General features: G+C 37.7%; 2 protein-coding genes across 7 annotated transcripts in view; one reads left to right on the plus strand and one right to left on the minus strand.

Moving 5' to 3' along the window:
- The window catches only part of blnk.L (B cell linker L homeolog), a 163,774-nt gene that overhangs the window by 134,898 nt on the left and 9,584 nt on the right, over positions 1-19,292 (minus strand). For all 4 annotated transcript variants that reach the window (XM_041568410.1, XM_041568408.1, XM_041568409.1 and 1 more), the window contains exon 2: positions 15,127-15,189. In XM_041568410.1, coding sequence (XP_041424344.1) covers positions 15,127-15,189 — 63 coding nt within the window. The remainder of the gene's footprint in view (positions 1-15,126; positions 15,190-19,292) is intronic.
- LOC108696132 (DNA damage-regulated autophagy modulator protein 1) lies at positions 740-13,041 on the plus strand. 3 transcript variants are annotated; one of them, XM_018225201.2, is made up of 8 exons: positions 754-941; positions 3,220-3,359; positions 4,703-4,770; positions 6,184-6,317; positions 7,650-7,821; positions 10,200-10,258; positions 11,173-11,253; positions 12,678-13,041. In XM_018225201.2, the coding sequence occupies exons 2-8, from the start codon at positions 3,226-3,228 to the stop codon at positions 12,771-12,773; spliced, it is 744 nt and encodes a 247-aa protein (XP_018080690.1). In that variant the 5' UTR covers positions 754-941; positions 3,220-3,225; the 3' UTR covers positions 12,774-13,041. The 3 variants fall into 3 exon arrangements, with proteins under 3 accessions (XP_041424587.1, XP_041424588.1, XP_018080690.1); XM_041568653.1 differs by lacking the exon at positions 11,173-11,253 and having other exon boundaries at positions 740-941; XM_041568654.1 differs by lacking the exon at positions 3,220-3,359 and having other exon boundaries at positions 747-941.

Below are 19,292 nucleotides of genomic sequence, written 5' to 3' on the forward strand. Positions count from 1 at the left end.
TTTTTAAAATTCTGGATTATTTGATTATAATGAAGTATCTGGGAGATGGCCTTTCCCTAATTCGGAGCATTCTGGATAATGGGTTTCCGGATAACGGATCCCATACCTGTAATATTTAAAAAGCTGTGCATGATTGTTCACTGAACCACTTGTATACGGGTATGAGACTGTATTTGGGAGAATCTCTGCATACAGTAAGTTAGTAACTAGTTAGTATCCTCAATAACTGTAGATATCAGTCATTTGGATCTCCATACCTTAAGTCTACTAGAAAATCATGTAAAGATTAAATACACCCAATAGGCTGGTTTTGCTTCCAATAAGGATAAATTATATTTTAGTTTGGATCAAGTACAAGCTACTGTTTTATTATAACAGAGAAAATGGAAATCATTTGAAAAAAAGGATTACTGGATAAAATGGAGTCTATGGGAGACAGCCTTTCCGTAATTTGGAGCTTTCATTTTGGATAAGGGGTTTCCGGATAACGGAACCCATACCTGTACTTGTATTAATCAGAGACCTTAACTGTCTTACTGTCTCTTATTAAATGTTGCTTAATATTGTTTGGAAAGCTTGTGTTTCCCGTCTGTACGATTCATTTATTGGGAAAATGTACAGCCCTGTATAAACACACCCGGACAATGTGTTCTTTTTATACATTCCATTTCTTCTTTTCCAGCAAACGGACTGGAGAAAAGTTCATTTGATTCATTATGCAATTTGTAAACAAATCCAAGTTTTATCATCTGAACAGAGAAAAGGAAATTGCGCAAGTCCGGGTTATTTGTTTGTATCTTTCTGGAACTGGGGTGAGGGGATTATAAAGCGGTTAAATGCTGCCTTGTTGCTGCTTCTTCTTAGGAAAAAGCCCCCAGGAAAACATCTCGGCTGTCCATGTATATTCAACCACAGGATTATTATATACTTGCTGAGCAAAGGTAACACCGAGGGCCAGTTCTGACAATCTCTGGTCTGAAAGGAACTCTCATTGTTGTATAAATATAATATATATGGTGTACTATATATATATATATATATATATATATATATTACTATAATTCTATATAGGTATCAATTCTATAAGTCTCTTTTTTTCACCAAATTATTCTGTAAAATCTTTTATTATTATTAATATTATTTATCACAGTCTCGTGGAATAGACTGAAGAAGTTAGAGTTGTTGCAATGTTGTTGATGTGAAGAATAATCATTTGTTTTCTAAAGGGGTTGTTCACCTTAAAACAAACTTTTAGTGCAATTCTGAGAAAGTTTGAAATTGTAGTTTTTTAAAATGTTTTTTTTCCGGTTATTTCGCTTTTTGTAGTAGGTAGTCGAAGTTTTTTTAAAAGAGACAGTACTTTCGACCATCGAATGGTCGAATAGTCGAACGATTTTTAGTTAGAATCGTTCAATTCAAAGTCGTAGTCGAAGGTCTAACTAGCCAATTCGATGGTCGAAGTAGCCAAAAAAAAAAACTTTGAAATTCTAACTATTTTTCATTCTAATCCCTCACTCGAGCTAAGTAAATGTGCCCCGTAGGGGTCAGATTTATTAAGGGTCGAATTGAAAATTCTAATTGAAATTTTTTTTTTTTTTTTTAATGGTTAAAACTCTCAAATTCGACTAGGGAATTATCCAAATTCATTTTGAGTTTTTAAAAAAAATTCAAATATTTGTCCGAGTTTTAAAAATTTGATTTTATTATTACATTGTGGCAAGTCGAATTTCGAATTCATTAGAATTTAAGGGAGTTTAAAAAAACACATGAATTCAAAATTCGACCCTTAAGAATTGTGTCTCCCCAATAAGTATAGACGGGGATTGACTTAGAAGATAAGTACAGGTATGGGATCTGTTATCCGTCAACCTGTTATCCAGAAAGCTCCGAATTACGGGAAGGCCATCTTCCATCAATTGTTTAAAAATGATTTTCTTTTTCTTTATAATAATAAAACAGTACCTTGTACTTGTACTTGGAAGCAAAACAACCCTATTGGGTGTATTTAATGTTTAAGGGTAGTGGCACACGTATCGTTCCGGGAAGATTAGTCGCCCAGCGGGTAAATCATCTCCCGGGAATGCCTTCCCGCCGGATAGAATTTGAATAGCCGGCAGGATGGCACTTGGATCTCTTCGGTTTTCCGAAGTTTCCTCGTCACTCAAAGTGATTCTAGCCTGCGGGAAGGCATTTCAGGGAGATTAATTGCCCGAAGAAGAGGAGATTTGTCGCTGGGCGACTAATCTCCCTGGAACGCCGTGTGTGCCACCAACCTAAATGATTTTTTAGTAGATTTACGCAGTTACGTAACTAGAGGGGGCGGGGCCGGACGCTGTTTTCTGCATGTGTGCAGTGGCGTGCAAGCTGCCGGGGTGCCCTGAGGGGGTGCGCGCCCTGGTCCAATCACACCCCCTGCTCCCTCGGTAGTTACGCCACTGGACTTAAGAGTTAACGAAACCTTGATTTTTTTCTGGCCAATATCAGTGATCCCTTTGTTCTGCAATCCTTTTACAGGCATGGAACCTGTTATCCAGAATGCTCAGGCCCTGGGGTTTTCCAGATAAGGGGTCTTTCTGTAATTTGGATCTCCATATCTTAAGTCTACTAAAAGTTAATAGGTTTGTTATGCTTTCAAAAAGGGTTAATTTGATCTTGGTTGGGAACCAGTACAAGGTACTGTTGTATTATTACAATGAAAAAGGAAATCATTTTTAATAATTTGAATTATTGAATTCGGGTTTTCAGATAATGGATGCCATACCAGATAATTGTGGCTGCATTAAATCTATCATTTCTGGATTCAATCCAATACTTACGCCGTAAAAAATGTGTTTCTTCTCCCATTTGTCGGCTTAAGCTGCCAAGGTGCTTTAAAGGCACATGGTCTTAAGGGTTTGGGTCTGGTTCAGCTGAACAGTAAGGATTTGGGCAAATCTGAATCCTGAAAAAAACAGGAATCATCCATTCAGCATTCCCAGGCTTTGGGTGGGGAGTATTAGTAGATATTTGGGGGGACATGGCTCAGGTAGTGAGTCAGACTAAAAAGGACCAATTTTCCAAACTTGCCTGTAACGACAGCGAGAAAACCAGTGACATCACAGAGGTGTCAATAAGTGACATTGTAGAGGTGACACACATGCTAGTGAATAAAACGGATTCACATTTCACCTTCTTAAGTCATTTTAATATTCTTATATTATATATTTCCTTATTCTTTAGCAAACCATGAAAAACTGCTGTGTCAAAAGTTTATACTTCTTACCAATACTTTGTACTGTTTGGATTTTTATCAGTCTTGGAATTGCGTATGTTATAGCTCTGCGCTTCGGGCACATAAACACATTCGTGCCGTACATAAGGTAAGTCTATGGAATGCGCATTGTTTTGTGATGTTTAATGTTCTGATTGAGGCTCAGAGAAACCAATACTGTCACATTTGTACACAATTATTATATGTGGATTAGGACACATAAGGAATTTTGACTGCTGCTGTCCTCTAGCATCTATATATATATATAGGGGCACATTTACTATGGGTCAAATATCGAGGGTTAATTAACCCTCGATATTTGACCATCAAAGTAAAATCCTTCGACTTCGAATATCGAAGTCGAAGGATTTACCGCATTTAGTTCGATCGAACAATCGAAGGAAAAATCGTTCGTATCGAACAATTCGAGGGATTTTAATCCATCGATCGAAGGATTTTCCTTCGATCAGATATTACTTAGAAAGCTTATGAGGAAGGTCCCCATAGGCTAACATTGGTGCTCGGTAGGTTTTAGGTGGCGAAGTAGGTAGTCAAAGTTTTTTTTAAAGAGACAGTACTTCGACTATCGAATGGTCAAACGATTTTTAGTTTGAAACGTTCGATTCGAAGTCGTAGTCGAAGTCGTAGTCGAAGGTATATATATATATATATATATGTATATATATATATATATATATGGCAGAGATAAGCAGAGAGAGGATTTTTTGTCTATACTTACTGATGGGCGAATTTATTCGCCAGGCGCGAATTCGCGGCGAATTTGCGTGATTCGCCGCCAGCGAATAAATTTGCGAAACGCCCGCGAAAATTTGCCGGCGTCAAAAAAATTTTTTTTCCGCAAAACAGACGCCGGCGTCAAAAACAAGACGCTGGCGCCATTTTGCGAATTTTTCGCCGTTTCACGAATTTCGCACGAAATTCGCAAATTTTTCAGCGAAGCAAACCGGCGCAAATTCGCCCATCACTATCTATACTGTTTGTGTAAGACCAACTAAAATGGCCATTAAAGAAATGAGACCTGTTATCCAGAATGCTCGGGACCTGGGGTATTTCGGATAATGCGTCTTTCTGTAATTTGGATCTTCATACCTCTACTAGAAAATCATGTAAACATTAAATAAACTCAATAGGCTGGTTTTGCTTCCAATAAGGATTAATTATAACTTAGTTTGGATCAAGAACAAGATACTGTTTTATAATTACAGAAGAAAAGGACATCTTTTTTTTTTAAAAAAAATGTTTTTGTATAAAATGGAGTCTATGGTCTTTCTGTAATTTGGAGCTTTCTGGATAACGGATCCAATACCTGTATAATTAGAGGCTGCAACTCAAGAAATGTTGCCCATATTGTAGCACGTGATTAGTGCATTGTAGGTATAAGTGGAAACTAGAAAAAGATAAATTCATATTTCCTTTCAATTTATTGTTTAGCGGAATAGCAAAGTATTTTCCAGAGGTGATCTTTACAGAAGTTGCGTTCACTATTACCAGCTGTCTAGGTAAGTAACACTACCAGTATTACCAGTATTACATTGTTTGAAAACAGGGCTCTGATACATTCACCTACAGAACGTCTCGTTTGGTGAAGTTGCCAAACCAGAAGATTTGTGCCTGATTTTGCCAAACACTCGGCCAAATTGGACTGATTTCATTGTTGGCCTGGTCATAGAGAAAGACCTACAGGCCCGTTGGGTGAGGGCGGCATCAATGGGGTGATGTGGTCCTTGTTGTACAGGAAATTAAACCTTCCCAATTGATATCTGCCCAAATTTTAGCCAGATATTGGCTAGACATGCCCGTCGGTGGGTCTCAAATAGAGGCACAGGGTTAGCAGTATTTATTGGCCTGTGTATGGTACTCTTAAGTGTGCCTGTTCACAGAGTGGGAGATGGAACCAGCGTACAGAATAATGAATATATATGTTCAGGAGTGGGCAATAATATATATATATTATTGGCCACTCCTGATTCCTCTGTATGCACAATAAATAATTTCACATCTCCATATTTCCATCTGATATGTTACATGGGGAATGATATTGATGTCACCTATTTATTTTATTTAAGAAAATAATGGAGTTCATTAACTTAGGGTCGGTTCTATTTTAAATTACATTTTAGTTTGATATAGACAGTTACAATGCGCAGTTGATTTTTAAACATTTTTTGTGATTTTCTAAATTATTTAGCTCTTTTGTTCAGCAGCTTCCAGTTTGGAATGTATGCATCTATCTGGTTGCTAGGATCCAATTTACCAACCAGAAAACAATTATAATTACAAATGGGAAGATAAATAGGAGAGGGCATGGATAGAAAGATATTAATGAAAAGTTTAAAAAAATAGTAGGCTTATAAAGCAATGGTATATTGACTTTTAGGGTCAGTGACACCCCAATAACCAGAGAGGCAGCTGGAAAAAGGCAGAAAGGAAGGGAAATTATTCAAAATGTAAAATAAAAAAATAAAAGAATAAGACATTTTATAACATACTAAAATGCCCAACATATTATTATTATTATTACAGAATTTTTGGGACCTAGGATAAGGGATCTTTCCATAATTTGGAATGCCATATTTTATGTCTACTATCTCACCTATTATCCAGAATGCTCGGGATCAAGTATAAGCTACTGTTTTATTATTACAGAGAAAAAGGAAATCATTTAAAAAAATTTTTTAATCATTTGAATAAAATGGAGTCTATGGGAGATGCCCTTCTCAAACTAAAAAAACAACTGATTCAAGAGGTAAAAGGGTCCTGCCCAAAACAGCTTACGATATGAAATTTATATTCAGCCCAAGCCTGGGTATCTGGTTTCCAGCTTGAAAGAAAGGCCTCGCGCTAGAATTAAAAAAAAAACTGAAATTTTATATGTGATGTGTTTTCATAACACAAACATTTTTTCTCTTTAGATGCTGTAATATATTATTCAGAGTTTAAATACAGGAAGATTTACCATCCCAAATCAAGTGGGGCTTGCAACATAATCATGTTATTCCTTGGAATTCTGGCCTGTTTTGGAATGCTCTTAGCTACACACGTTTCGGTATGTGACTTTACATTCCTAAAACCAGTGGCGTAACTATAGAGGAAGCAGACCCCACAGTAGCAGGGGGGCCCGGGAACAGGGGGCCCTGCAGGGTCTGCTTCCTCTATAGCTTAAAAAAATACCCTCCTCCCCAGTCGCTCTCTTACCTGTGATGAGGAAGGGGGACACACTCGGGGCAGGAGTGGGTGGAGTCAGGGCAAATGCAGGATGTGGGTAGGGCAGAGGGTGCCCGGCGCACTCTAGTTACACCACTGACCTAAACCTGGGCTGTTATTTACTAAACTCAGAATGCAAAAATCACGAAGAATTAGTGTTTTGTTTTTATAAAATCGGACTTTTAAAAAATCACAAATTTTTCAGAATTTATTAAACCCCAAGGATAGAAAAGTCAGAATCTGAAAATCCGGCATCTCAGACCCTTTGAAGTTGCATATAAGTCAATGGGAGAAGTTCCCGTGATTTTTTGATGTGCGCTGGGTTTCTTGCATTGCCTCGAAGTTTTTGGGTGAAAAATCCGAAAAAATCATGAAAATCGAATATTTTCACGAAAACCTAATTTTAATTTTAAATGTAATAATTAATAAGCATAAACTACCCGAGCAGATTTGATCGGAGTTTGTAGCAGAAAATATTGAGACAAATTCGGACTTTGATAAGCGTTTTCTGGATATTATGTGAGAAAGCATTGATAAGATTCCCCAGTGCTAAATGCTCATTTTGTTTCACTAGAAAGCTCAAGGTTGAATCAAGTGATCACATTCCATTTGTACATTGTACAGTGACAGCAATCTTTATTCAATATTCTCTCTTAAAGGGGTTGTTCACCTTTAAATTAACTTTTAGTATGATGTAAAGAGTGATATTCTGAGACAATTTGAAACTGGTTTTTATTTTTTATTATTTGTGGCTTTTGAGTTATTTAGCTTTTCATTCAGCAGCACTCCAGTTTGCAATTTCAGTGATCTGGTTGCTAGGGTCCAAATAATCCTAGCAACAATGCACACAAGAGACTGGGATATGAATAGGAGAGGCCCTGAATAGAAAGATGATATCATAAAAAGTAGCAGTAACAAAAATGTGTAGCTTTTCAGAGCGTTTGTTGTTTAAATGGGTTCGGTGACCCCCATTTGAAAGCTGGAGAGAATCAGTTGAAAAAGGCAATTAATGCGAAAACTGTAAAGAAAGAAATAATGAAGACCAATTGAAAAGTTGTTTAGAATTGGCTGTTCTATAACATATTAAAAGTTAACTTTTAGGCGAGCCACCCTTTTAATACAAATAGGGAAGCATAGAAAGATCAGGGGAGTAACTTGTGTGTTTATTTTGTAGTCACTTATATCGAGCCGGATTCATTTAGTGGGAGCCTTTTTGGGCTTTGGAGTAGGAGCCGTGTACAACATCTGTCACACTATTCAGTACTGCAAGTCAGCCAGTTGGTGGGATCATTATTACATGACGCGGATACGAATTACTGTCATCACTACAGTTCCAATAGTAACGTGTATCCTTCACGGTTTTTCTGCAAAAATAATTTTTTTTTTGCAAAAGTCCATCCTGTGCTCATTTCACTAGTGTTATCTTGAATTTTATATAATTGATGTGCATGATTATTGTATGTATAGCTGAAATTGTATGTGTTTATTCTCAGTAGAACACTTATTATATTCCTTATATTTACCTGTTATCAGAATGCTCAGGACCTGGGTATTTCTGGATAACAGATCTTTCTGTAATTTGGATCTTCATTCCTTAAGTCTACTAGAAAATCATGTAAACATTAAGGGGCACATTTACTAAGGGTCGAATATCGAGGGTTAATAAACCCTCGAATTCGACCCTTCGAAGTAAATCCTACGAATTCGAATATCGAATTCGAAGGATTTACCGCAAATCCTACGATCGAACGATCGAAGGAAAAATCAATGAAATTGATTCGAAGGATTTTTAATCGATCGATCAAAGGATTTTCCTTCGATCAAAAAAACCTTAGAAAAGTAATGGGGAAGGTCCCCAAAGGCTAACATTGTATCTCGGTAGGTTTAAACTAGCGAAGTATGTGTCGAAGTTTTATTTAAAGAGACAGTACTTCGACTATCGAATGGTCGAATAGTCGAACGATTTTTACTTCGAATCGTTCGAATCGAAGTCTAATTCGTAAACGAAGGTCGTAGTAGCCTATTCGATGGTCGAAGTACCCCAAAAAAAACCTTCGAAATTTGACGTTTTTTTACTTCGAATCCTTCACTCGAGCTTAGTAAATGTGCCCCCTAAATAAACCCAATAGGGTATGCTAATTAAAGAAAACATTTTTATAATACAGGTATGGACCTATAATCCAGAAAGCTCGGGGCCTGGGGTTTTCTGGATAAGGGACCTTCCATACCTTAACGGGATACTGTCATGGGAAAACATGTTTTTTTCAAAACGCAAATAGTGCTGCTCCAGCAGAATTCTGCACATGAATCCAATTCTCAAAGATTTTTTTATATTCAATTTTGAAATCTGACATGGGGCTAGACATAATGTCAGTTTCCCAGCTGCCTCAGTCATGTAACTTGTGCCTGCACTTTAGGATGGAACTACTTTCTGGCAGGCTGTTATCTCTCCTACTTAAAGGGATACTGTCATGGGAAAAACATTTTTTTTCAAAATGAATCAGTTAATAGTGCTGCTCCAGCAGAATTCTGCACTGAAATCCATTTCTCAAAAGAGCAAACAGATTTTTTTATATTCAATTTTAAAATCTGACATGGGGCTAGACATTTTGTCAATTTCCCAGCTGCCCCCAGTCATGTGACTTGTGCCTGCACTTTAGGAGAGAAATGCTTTCTGGCAGGCTGCTGTTTTTCCTTCTCAATGTAACTGAATGTGTCTCAGTGGGACATGGGTTTTACTATTGAGTGTTGTTCTTAGATCTACCAGGCAGCTGTTATCTTGTGTTAGGGAGCTGCTATCTGGTTACCTTCCCATTGTTCTTTTGTTTGGCTGCTGGGGGGGAAAGGGAGGGGGTGATATCACTCTAACTTGCAGTACAGCAGTAAAGAGTGACTGAAGTTTATCAGAGCACAAGTCACATGACTTGGGGCAGCTGGGAAATTGACAATATGTCTAGCCCCATGTCAGATTTCAAAATAGAATATAAAAAAATCTGTTTGCTCTTTTGAGAAATGGATTTCAGTGCAGAATTCTGCTGGAGCAGCACTATTAACGGATTCATTTTGAAAAATTTTTTTTATCCCATGACAGTATCCCTTTAATGTAACTGAATCAGTCTCAGTGGGACTTGGCTTTTACTGTTCTTAGATCTACCAGGCAGCTGTTATCTTGTGTTAGGGAGCTGTTATCTGGTTACCTTCCCATTGTTCTGTTGTTAGGCTGCTGGGGGAAAGGGGGGGGGTTGATATCACTCTTGCAGTACAGCAGTAAAGAGTGACTGAAGTTTATCAGAGCTCAAGTCACATGAAACTGACAATATGTCTAGCCCCATGTAAGATTTCAAAAAATCTAATATAAAAAAATCTGTTTGCTCTTTTGAGAAATGGATTACAGTGCAGAATTCTTCTGGAGCAGCACTATTAACTGATGCGTTTTGAAAAAAAATGTTTTCCCATGACAGTATCCCTTTAAGCCTACTAAAAATCATTTAAACATAAAATAAACCAAATAGGATGTTATTGCCTCCAATTAGGTTTCTTAACTACACAGAAAGAGGTAATCATTGTAAACATTTAGAATTATTTAATTCAAATGGAGTCTAAGGGAGATGGGTGTTCCGTAATTCTGAGCTAACCTGTTCTGGATAACAGGTTACCGGGTTAATGGATCCTATACCTGTAGTTTGTTAGCAATGTATTTTTCCTTAATATATGAAACTTTCAGTCGGTGTATTCAAGCAGATGGATTGCACATTGTTGAAGACTTGCAACCAAAATGATATGGTAAGATTTTAACTAAATGCTATGTCGATTTTTAACGATAACATTTAGAATTTTCTTGCACCTTTAGGAGACATGGGACAGATAGAAAGGTCTTCTTTGGCCTTTATGTGTAAGCTTTTATTGTTTTACTTATTTGGAATCAGTTGATCTGAGGCCTGTATTATATGTCCAACATGGAAACCTCCATGCTTTTGAAAAGCAACTCCCATAACCCATTGGCACCTGAAATGTAGCAATAATTGGGAGTAATTTGTTGCACCCTCTGGCCTAGTGAAAGCCTTACCATTAGTGATGGGCGAATAAAATTGTCTGGCACGAATTCGCAGCAAATTTCCATGGTTTGCTGCTGGCGAATAAATTTGCGAATCTCCTGCAAAATTTCGTCGGCGTCAAAAAAATTCTGGAGACGCGTATGAAAAGTCGCTTGCGTCAAAGTCGTCCTGCGCCAACACTATTCGGATGCCCATTGACTTTAACTGCAGCGTCAAAAGCTTTTTCGTCAATTTCAGATTTTCACATTTTTTTGTGAAAATTTCAGATTTTACGCAAATTTTTTCGGCAATGCGAAACGGGAGAAATTCGCCCATCACTAATTTCCATTTATAAAATGCTATCCATATCCTTGAACACAGAGGAAAAACCTTTAGTATGTGAGGCTATAACTTTATTGTTATTCATTTTTGTTACTTATCGTTTTATACATTTATATCTATATATATATATATATATATATCTATATATATATATATATATCTATATATATATATATATATATATATATATATATATATATTTATATATCGTTATATACTTGTGTGTATATATATATATATATATATATATATATATATATATATTTCACAGGTTATTCATAGCATTTGTGTGTTACAAAGCAGTGTTTTTATTTTTTTTAGCACACATTTTTTGCCATCCATGAGTGGGTAATAATGGTTGGCCTTTGCTGCTATAAACTCACATTTGCCCAAGAACTTCAGGTCAGTGTGAACATATTATACCATTTCATACACTGGGGACCCGATTTAAAAATGCTCAAGCCTTCGGGTACAAAAACAATGAGACATTTCCTAAACTCTCATGTGGTTTCTTTGGCATCAGACCTGGGTGGCCCCCACACCTCCCTGGCTCCCATCCCAGCCACATAGCCCCTTCTGCCCCCCAGCCCAAGCTGCAAAGTTCCCTCTGGGCCCCCAATCTAGCCGCAACCCCTCTGCGGCCTCCCGCCTGTACCAATTCTTTTGTAGGGCCACACCTGGGGTCAGAGAGGGAGGTCAGGGACAAAAGTTCCATGCAGGGAGCTGGTCTGGGATGGCCCAGTCCAAACCTGGGTTTCTTCCTTTGAATAGCTTGGCATAATGCTGACTGGGTTCCTCCCCAATTAAAAAACTGAAAAGCTCAGCAGGTTTTGGGTGTTTTTGTAAAAAACCTGCTCAGGGGAAAGAAAACTCCCGCATGGTTTTTGTACCCGAAGACTCAAACATCCTTAAATCAGGCCCATTATGTCATTTTGTTTTTCAAATGCGTTCTCCTTGAATTTAGGACAATTCGTTTTCCGACCAGATATGATAATTTACTTATAGAATTTTAATAATGATTTGAAAGCCTTTTCCCATTGACTGCTCTCTCACTTAAAACACTGATGATACAGGGTCACAAAATGAATTCGCTAAAATGCCACATTTTGGATTATATTGAAAAACCAAGACCCTCAATAATATCCACTAGATCACAAATATCATTTTTTATTGGAACGTTGGGAGGCCCATTCTCATTTGAATGATTTTAAAAGTATTTAAAACCACAAATTAACTAATTTTCTCTAAGACAACGAAAGCCATGTCATTTATAAGAAGATCTGAATATAAAAAGCACACATGAATAAAATGCTGAACGATGCGCTAAAAAATACGAAAATCTCTAAAATCTTTAGAAATTTTAGTATTTCTAGACAATTACTAGCGAAAATAAAATCGGAAAACATGAAAATCGGAATTCTGAAAAAGGTCCAATAGAATTAGCGCAGCTCCCATTGACTTCTATGGGACCTCAACGGCTTTTACTTGGAGAAGTTTTGTATTAGAGTTTTTCGTAGTTTTTACACTTCATAAATCTTAAATTTTTTGAGTTTTAGAGAAATACAAAAAAAACAGAAATTTCTACAGAAAAAAAATCGTGAAAAAATAGGAATTCGAAGTTAGGCCCCATAGTCTTTCATCTGTCGCTTCTTTTTAAACCTTTTTCGTGGCTTTTTAGCAAGAATGAGTTACTGTATAATATTGGAAGTAAATCAAACAACATTGTCTATACATTTGTGCCACTACTGTACAAATATTTGAATATAGTTATCATTATTACGTATTAGTTTATTTCTCTTATTTATATATATATTTCAAATTTACAGTACCTATGTCTAATATACCCAGAAAACATTAAGGATGACTGGATATGCAAGAGTGAAGAAATATCTGTGAATGATGAAGAAGAGCTTACAGTCTGAAGAGATTGTGTTAACAATGACTAATAAGTCACACAGGGGACTATCCAGTTTGAAGCCATCAAAGAGGAAGAGTTGACAACTATATACCTAGAGACCAAAGAAGACTAATGATCATGTATCAGGAATGTCATTCTAAAACAGTACTTCCCTTGACGAGAAACTGCAGCCAATCAAAGTACAGTACGATTAGAAGAAAAAAAAAGTACAAAATATAGAGGCACAAATTATACAGGTTAGAGGCAAGGGCTAAAAATCAGTAGAAATACATAGACCATTTATACCTGTGCTACAAAAAATGGGGTGGCTGCCCCCCATGGAGGGGAAGGGATGGTCAGCCTGAAGGACAATAATGACAATATGTGAAAAAAGTTGCACTGGAAACTGATGCCTTTCTACCAAGTAAAAACACCTGAAAAAAAGAGAAATTTCAAAACTTTGAAGTGTGAAATGCGGAATTAAAGGAAGACAATATCCTTTATGCATCTAGTTAGGGAAAGTTCAAATATTTATTTTTCAGCATAAGCGTTTACTTGAATTTGGGCAACTGCATACTGCATGTCCTGTATTCGGTGAATTCCTAAAAAAACAAATACTAACGATTTTAATAAATGTTTTCATTTTTATGAAATCTATATTACTGTTCAGATTATTATTTTCAGTATTGCTCCCCTTTAAATGTGAGGCCTTACGTGTACCAGGAGAGGCGAAACTCCAGCGTAATAGCAGAGACCTATTAAATAATGCAGCTTGCATGGAATGACTCTTCGTCAAAAGTACTGCAAATATAGCACTCCGGTACTTGAAAAGAAGGAAAGCTACAGAGGAAGTTTATTGCCAATAGATAAGCCACAATAGTGCAAGCTATAACACTATATTTATTCTGCAGAATGCTTTACCATACCTGAGTAAACAGCTCTAGAAACTCTCTCTCTATTTGTTTAGGATAGCAGCTGCCATATTAGCTTGGTGTGACATCACTTCCTGCCTGAGTCTCTCCCTGCTCACTCATAGCTCTGAGCTCAGATTACAGCAGTGAGGGGACGAGGGAGGGGGAGAGGAGCAAACTGAGCATGCTCAAGCCCTAGCCCTGTAGGTTTATGCTGAAAACAGGAAGTCTGATACAGAAGCCCATGAGTACACAATAGAAGGAAAGAACTGCTGTGTTTCTTTTGACAGGGGACTCAGAGCAGCACTACTTTGAGGGTTTACTGGTGTATTTATATAGACCTTTCTGATAAAGCTTACTTAGTTTTAGCCTTTCCTTCTCCTTTAAAAAAATTTCAGTGAAATTTTTAGAGTTTTAGAGAAATACCAAAAAAGCACAAATTTTTATAAAGAAAAAATGTGATTGGTGAGAAAAATAGAAATTTGAACATTTGCAAATAGGCCCCATAGTCTTTTATCAATGGATGTTCTGTTGCTTCTCTTTAAACCTTTTTCGTGGCTTCTATAGAAAGAACGAGTAATAATAATGGAAGTAAATATTGACTCAATGGGAAATGCAGATGACTGAGAACCTGTAGGACTTTTCAGGATAGACATGAAGTGCATGCGAGTTACGGCACATAATTTCCTTACCGCAATGTGTGTAGATGCCATTATATACATGGTATCAATAATGGTACTAGTATAGATTTACTGCAACTATAAGTTTCTAAGTGAACCCCCAGGCAGGCTTCTGGCAATTCTAGGGTTCTCTTGAGTCCGTGCTTGAAACAAAGCACAACAGGCTGGATCTTGCTGCAAGTAGCAAACATCTAAGGTTCTAGATGACTCCAATTTCAATCTGATCTCCACTTATGCCCTTTGCAGTTTCATTTGTTTTCATCTCCCCTTTGGAGTTGGATGGTGTGAGTTTGGAAGTGATAAGGAGCCAGGCTAAAAGTCATCCCTGGTGTTAGTTATTATTATCATTGGTTTAGTGAGTAAATAACATTAGTAAATGTAACAGAATAAATCAATGGAAACCGTGGCTATCCCTACACCTGCAACTCACTCGGTTTTATTGAACTACAACTCCCAGCATCCACTGACAGCAAAATCCTTTTTACTCCAAGGTGATGTTGACTGGATAAATTTCTAGATACTTAGAGCTTATTTTATTAATGCATCAGCGCAAACGACAATGCTCATTTTTTGGAGCGATGGTCAACACAGCACCCCAACAATACACACCCAACAAATAAAAATGTAGGCTGCAGAGAGCCTGTGATGTCAACAGAGCACAAAAAGTCAGGCTGCAGTTTATGAGAGCACATAGCCCCCCTGACGTCACATAAAAATCAGCATCACTTTAAGATTAGGGAGCTGATATATGCAATATATAAGATATAGAAAGATATAAAACACTTACTAAAAATGCGCAGCCATTTAATCCTTGTTTGTCCAGAACTTCAGCACATTCCTGCAGTCCAAACTAGAAAATAAATCACATAATATAAATTAATTTCAACAGATTTTACCACTTCATGACTGGGTTTAGGGAAGTCATAGAGATTGAAAGAGAATAAAATTCTGTGTATGTAGATTCCCCGCTAGCCTTGGTCTCTACTACCCTGGCCATGAGGGCAGAGCCACCTGTTTGGCAGTATGAGCAGTTCTTTGTTTTTCTGTACTGTGGAGCAATATGTCTATGCTCTCCTACCAGTAACTCCCGTGCTCATATGTTCTCATGTAATACGATCCAAAATCTATAATAACACTGGAAATTCCCTGTCCGTGGGTTCTGATTCTATGGGGCAAATTCACTAAGGTTCGTAGTTGCGCCAGGCGTAACTTCGCCACACTTCGCCAGGCGTAGTTTCGCCAGCGCTTCGCAAATTCACTAAAATCCGAAGTTGCGCTCAGGGGTAGCGTAAGGTTGCGAAGTTGCACTAGCGTTGATTCGCTAAGTGAAGCGAAGTTACGCTAGCGATGGTTAATTTGCATACGGCGCCAAATTCAAATTTCAATGGAGGAATACGTATCAGCACTACAAATGCCTAGAAAACCTTCAAAACATCAAATAAAATTTTTATTTTGCCCTACACATGTGCCCACTGTATAGGTAAGTTGCCATGAGTCAGGAAATGTAGGGGGGAAGGAGGGGAGCCCCAAAATTTTTTTCGATCTTTTTCAGCCTATCACCCATAATGTAGAAAGCACGCCAGCGTTTTTTGGGACTTAGAAAAAAATTTGACTTTTTTTGAAGCAATCCCTATCTACTCTATTGCGCTTCGCCTGGTCTGAGGTGGCGAAGGAAGTCTAGCGTAAAAGGTAGCGTTCAGTACACTGCGCGCGTTAGTTAATTTGCGTAGTTATGTCCGTACCGAAAATTCGCCAGGCGTAAGAGTGCGAAGTAACACTAGCGCATCTACGCCAGCGTTCGTTAGTGAATTTGCGAAGTAACGAAAATGCCCAACGCGAGCGAATTGACGCTAGCGTTCGGCGCTTCGGCGCTTAGTGAATTTGCCCCTTGGTCTCTACTACCCTGGCCTTGAGGGCAGAGCCACCTGTTTGGCAGTATGAGCAGTTCTTTGTTTTTCTTTACTGTGGAGCAATATGTCTATGCTCTCCTACCAGTAACTCCCGTGCTCATATGTTCTCATGTAATACGATCCCAAATCTATAATAACACTGGAAATTCCCTGTTCGTGAGTTCTGATTCTTTGTGAGTTTGTGTCAAATTAATTTTGTCTTCTGTAATTGGATTTCCCTGACAAGATCTAACACATTAGACCCTAAGTTTCAGAGGGGACCCTCAGGGGTAAACAAAATTAAAATGACAAAAGTGCCTCATTTACTAAGAGCAAATTAAGTGCAAAGTATAAAAATTGGCGCAATATACCAATGCAGCATTTTCCATAAAATTCCAGCATAAGTGAAAACATAGATGCAAAACATTGACACTTTTGCAACTCTTGCAACCATGTCATTATAGCTATTACATGGGCTTATGTATCTGCAAGACCAACTGCATAAGCAGAATATTTCCACAATGTATTTGGCTCTATTAGGTGCTATCTACTGTACATGAGCATTGGCTATAGATAGTGATCAGCGAATTTGTCCTTTCGCTTCGGTGAAAAAATTGTGAAACTGCCGAAAAATAGTTTTGTCATTTGTTATTTTTGTAGCAAGCTATGGGCATTTTTTTCATGGCACCTTGTTTTTGCTTTGGGAGGGTGAAATCACATGCATTTTTCACTCAATATATTACTACACACATGCTCTACATTTTTAGAGGAGATCCTATCCACTGTGCTACAACTGCATTTTCAATGCCAATTTCTTAAAAACATGTCTGTGATTTTTGACATTACCTCTGGTCCACCAACAGATAATATCTGGGTGCTTTGTATCCCACATTAAAATGAATAAACCATATACTTATGTATATGTCCATATAGACAATGGGACGGCTCAGATCTGTTTGGTTGATGTGGAAGGAGAGGGGAAGGATAAAATGAAGGATGCATTTGTTGCGCATCTCTTTTTTTTTGTGGGTCTTTTTTTGTCGTGCGTCTTTTTTGTTTTCCCGTGCAAAGCAAAATGAGCTGCAGAGAAAATATTTTATGCAGTTTTGCTGCAGATGAAAAGTTGAATCTGTACATGGTGAAATGTTTCGCTCATCACTAGCTGTAGCCTCCTGTGCTTTTAAGACAGACATTTTTATATTCTAACAAGAAATGAGTTGACTGTATAAAATGCAAATAATGCTTTCAGATATAATTAAAGGATCACCTATGGCAAGTAGCCCTATATTAAAGGGATACTGTCATGGGAAAAAAAAAATTCAAAATGAATCAATTAATAGTGCTGCTCCAGCAGACTTCTGTACTGAAATCCATTTCTCAAAAGACCAAACAGATTTTTTTTATATTCAATTTTGAAATCTGACATGGGACTAGACATATCGTCAATTTCCCAGCTGCCCCAAGTCATGTGACTTGTGCTCTGATAAAATTCCATCACTCTTTACTGCTGTGCTGCAAATTAGAGTGATATCACCCCCCTCCCTTTTCCCCCCCCCAGCAGCCAAACAAAAGAACAATGGGAAGGTAACCAGATAACAGCTCCCTAACACAAGATAACAGCTGCCTGGTAGATCTAAGAACAACACTCAATAGTAAAATCCATGTCTCACTGAGACACATTCAGTTACATTTAGAAGGAAAAAGAGCAGCCTGCCAGAAAGAATTTCTCTCCTAAAGTACAGGCACAAGTCACATGACTGGGGGCAGCTGGGAAATTGACAAAATGTCTAGCCCCATGTCAGATTTCAAAATTGAATATAAAAAAATCTGTTTGCTCTTTTGAGAAATGGATTTCAGTGCAGAATTCTGCTGGAGTATCACTATTAACTGATTCATTTTGAAAAAAACATGTTTTCCGATGACAGGATCCCTGTCATTTCTGACTCATACCTCCCAAATGTCCAGTTTTCAGCAGGACAGTGCCATTCTGAAAACTCAACCCGCAGACCCATGTTTGTACTGGAAAATCCCGATTTTCTCTGCACTGAACAGCCAGAAAAAGATACAATGTTTCTAACTTAATTGGCTTTTGGCAGAGAGCCCAAAACAGCCACGAGGTTCTGATAAGATACTTTTGTAACAATTTTGAGATAAGGAAATAAGTAATCGTAACAATTTAGATAACAGGTCCCTTGGGAGAAGTTAGACTCACAGCTTAAAGGGCAAATAACCTTCATTAACAATACTTTAATAACTGGGAAAAAAAAAACAGAAATATGTTCAAACATTCATAACCTGCCAAATTGTGGAAAATGAACACGGTAATGGGCATGGGCGTAGAAATTTTTCCGCGTTATGTGTGTCAACTTTTTTGTCCCTCTTTTTATTTCCAAAATGTTGGGAGGCATGCAGACTGCACACACTCATGCTGGGAAATGGTGTGTCCAAAATAATGCAAATTTGGTTGCTCGGCCTTTACAATATTTAACATATAAATCCCTAAAGAACTGAGGACTGGGTAAGAGATTTGGCCGGTGAAGCCCCAAAACACCATCATTTACACTGACCCAGACGGATACAGATGAAGAACAACCATAAGTTTCCAGCAAGATTCCCTATGATAATATGAGATGAGGGAAATGGCTTTGCAATGATTTTGTTCCTTCTTCATTACAATGCCTGCTCCAACTGTCAGTGAAGTACAAGGCATACATGACACGTGCATACATAACTGTACATAATAAAACAAACCCTCTTTTTTTTCAGGAAGATGAAATTTTAATTTAAAGATTCATTAAAACGCATGTATAAATGGGCTGAACTTCACCTGATGTGACTTCTTTCCCAATGGCTTGACTGCCAGATGGGCTGAATCACAGAGAGGAAGGAAGGGGAGTAAAGGAGAGATGGGCTTGTGTCATATACCATATGTTGCAACGCGTGAATATGCTCAGCTATCGCAGTGTTTATATTTTGCTTCGACGTGGTCATTTCTCATGCTGTTCAGCTAAATGATAATATACAGCTCATTCCTACAAAGACTATTTTTCATTATTTCTGTAAT

This window comes from Xenopus laevis, chromosome 7L, assembly GCF_017654675.1.
Source record: "Xenopus laevis strain J_2021 chromosome 7L, Xenopus_laevis_v10.1, whole genome shotgun sequence".
Lineage (NCBI taxonomy): Eukaryota > Metazoa > Chordata > Amphibia > Anura > Pipidae > Xenopus > Xenopus laevis.